The 2,451-nt window shown below is 39.1% G+C and overlaps 1 protein-coding gene across 1 annotated transcript; it reads right to left on the bottom strand.

Moving 5' to 3' along the window:
* Nucleotides 1–586: 586 nt before the first annotated feature.
* LOC109393974 (immunoglobulin-binding protein 1-like) lies at nt 587–1,609 on the bottom strand. Its single transcript, XM_019663732.1, has one exon. The coding sequence runs from the start codon at nt 1,607–1,609 to the stop codon at nt 587–589; it is 1,023 nt and encodes a 340-aa protein (XP_019519277.1).
* Nucleotides 1,610–2,451: the final 842 nt, after the last annotated feature.

Below are 2,451 nucleotides of genomic sequence, written 5' to 3'. Positions count from 1 at the left end.
AACATAAAATAATACTGAATGCCAATTCTAATTGAAAAATTTAAAAAGGGGGAAAGATAAAGAACAATAAGAGGTTCAAAGTTCCATGTATAAAACAAATAAGTCTTGGGGATGTAATGTACAGCATAGGAAATATAGTCAATAATATTGTGATTGCGTGGTACAATGTCAGATGGTTGCTGGACTTATCATGGTGATCACTGCTTTAGCATAAGGAATATAATCAATAATATGGTAATAAGTCTGTATAGTGCCAGGAGGGTACTGTTGAAGAACTATGATGTACACCTGAAACTAATATAATATTGTATGTTAGCTATATTTAATAAAAAAACTTTTTAAAAAAATTGGAATGCACCATGATGAGCATCAAGCCAAAACAAGAATGCTGGTTCATTATGTAAAGCACAAATACACCTTAATTACTTGACACTTTATTGAATGCAAAGCAAGGTTAAGCATCTTTGCCTTCCTGGTGCAGAGCTGAGGTGGGAGCCCAGGAAGGGGAAGGCTGCACAGCTTTCCGTGGCAAGGAAGATGTGTGCCCCTCCCTCCGCCCCTGAAATCCCATCTTGTTGTGGGAAGACTAACCCATGTTCTGTTGATTGCCATAGCCCCTAGGATGGGTGTCCTTCCAGTCATCCCACTCCCAAGCTTGGCGAAGTGTTTGCTCATCATCCTCTTCCTCCTTTTGCTCCTGATCGTCATGTTGCTGAGCTGCTCTTTTCACCTCTGATGTCATGTTGGCTATTCCCTGATCTGGTAATGCTCCAAATTTCTGATGCCGATCATACCAGTCATTCACTGTCATAGATGCCAGGCTTGGATAACCAGCTCCAAATACTTTGGCTTGGGCCACATTCCGAGTGAGAATGAAGGGTTTCATTGGAGGCCTGTCCTGAAGAGATGAGTGAGAAGTTGATGCCTCTGTTGAAGAGTATTTTTCTCTTAGGATCTTTACCTCCTTGTCAATGCTCTCAGTTTCTTCTAAGCTGATACCAATCCACCTTTGAAGGTGAAGGAGATAATATTCACGAACACACTCGTCACCTGCTTGACCACTGTCCACAGCAGATTTCAGTGCAGACAACCTATGCTCCATTTCCTTTTTCTGTTTGTATCTCTCTATCTTAGCCTGTCTTTGAGATGGTATAGCAACAAGGCTAGAATAGGCCATGGAGGAACTAACAGTGTTATTTTCAGCTGAGTTGTTCTTGGTTTGGGGCAACTCAAACTCTGCCACATGATAGTACTGGCACTGAGTTAAGTAGTTTAAAAAATGTTCTCGAGCCCACTGCAAATGGTCTAGATGCTTACTCAAGTTGACTTGTTTCATGGCAAGTGCTCCTTGAAATGCTGGCACCATCAGGTACTTCAGGTCAGTGGAAGCAATTTCTTCCAAATCTTCATTTCGGCTGAACAAGCCGAGCTGCGATAACATATCAGCAGCCTTCCTAAGGAGGTCCAGTCCCTTCAACACCTTCTCTTGGATTATCCGGGAACCAGTGGGTTCGCTCGCTGCTTCCACTTCCTCCAGAAGCTGCCTGCAGGTTTCAAAGAGCTCAGGGAGCCGAGGCAGTAGTAACTTGTCTTCTTCAGCGGCTGCCATCTTGGGAGAGGTAAAAACACTAATTTTTATTATAAGCTTATTTTGAACTTGATTATTAAGTCAATTAATTACTTAAATACCTATTCCCCTGTGCAGTATTGTCATGAGGGTAAAATAAAATTAAAGACATGAAAGTATTTTAAAAGAATTTTACAATGGTACACAAATGTGAAGTGTTTTAGTATCTATTCCTCCATTATATTGATCATTGTAAGATTTGAATTACTATATTAAAATCTAATGGTTGTATATGAGTACGTAATTATGAATCTTGAGTGCTATTCACTCTATTAGTACTCAACAATGATTTTTAATCAACTGAAAAGCTGAAAAGAGCTTTGGTCAAAGTCCCTGAAATATGAACTACTTTACTGATGTTCATCCACAACTGACATTCTAAATTAAACTTCAGTTCATAAAATCCCTATTCTGATAATGAAATTATTCTTACCATTCATATAGCATCTTCTTGCAAGCTCTATGAAACCATGCATTTGAAAATTCTACAGTGGTCCTCTGACCTGCAAACAGGTATTTCAAAGAAGGATAGAGAAACTATTTCTCATCTCTATCCTGAGGAATAGCCACCGACTTTAGAAAACGATTAATTGTCTCTAAACACAGACAAGAACAGTCTCTTCACTTTTTATCCCAGCCTGAATCCTCAGCCAATATTAAAGTACAAGCTCACCATGCTTGATCCTATTTCATTGTCTCTTTCTCGTTTCTCATTCCAGCTCTTTATCCTTCCAGAAAATGACTTTTGCTATTTCAACTCTTGATACTAATTATATTTTTCATTTTGTGTGTTAGCCCTACTTTCTTTAGCTTGTCAGTAAGAA

The sequence above is a fragment of the Hipposideros armiger genome, unplaced genomic scaffold, assembly GCF_001890085.2.
Source record: "Hipposideros armiger isolate ML-2016 unplaced genomic scaffold, ASM189008v1 scaffold_402, whole genome shotgun sequence".
In the NCBI taxonomy this organism is placed as follows: domain Eukaryota; kingdom Metazoa; phylum Chordata; class Mammalia; order Chiroptera; family Hipposideridae; genus Hipposideros; species Hipposideros armiger.
The sequence above is the reverse complement of the archived record's forward strand: the minus strand, read 5'-3'. Positions and strand labels throughout refer to the sequence as shown.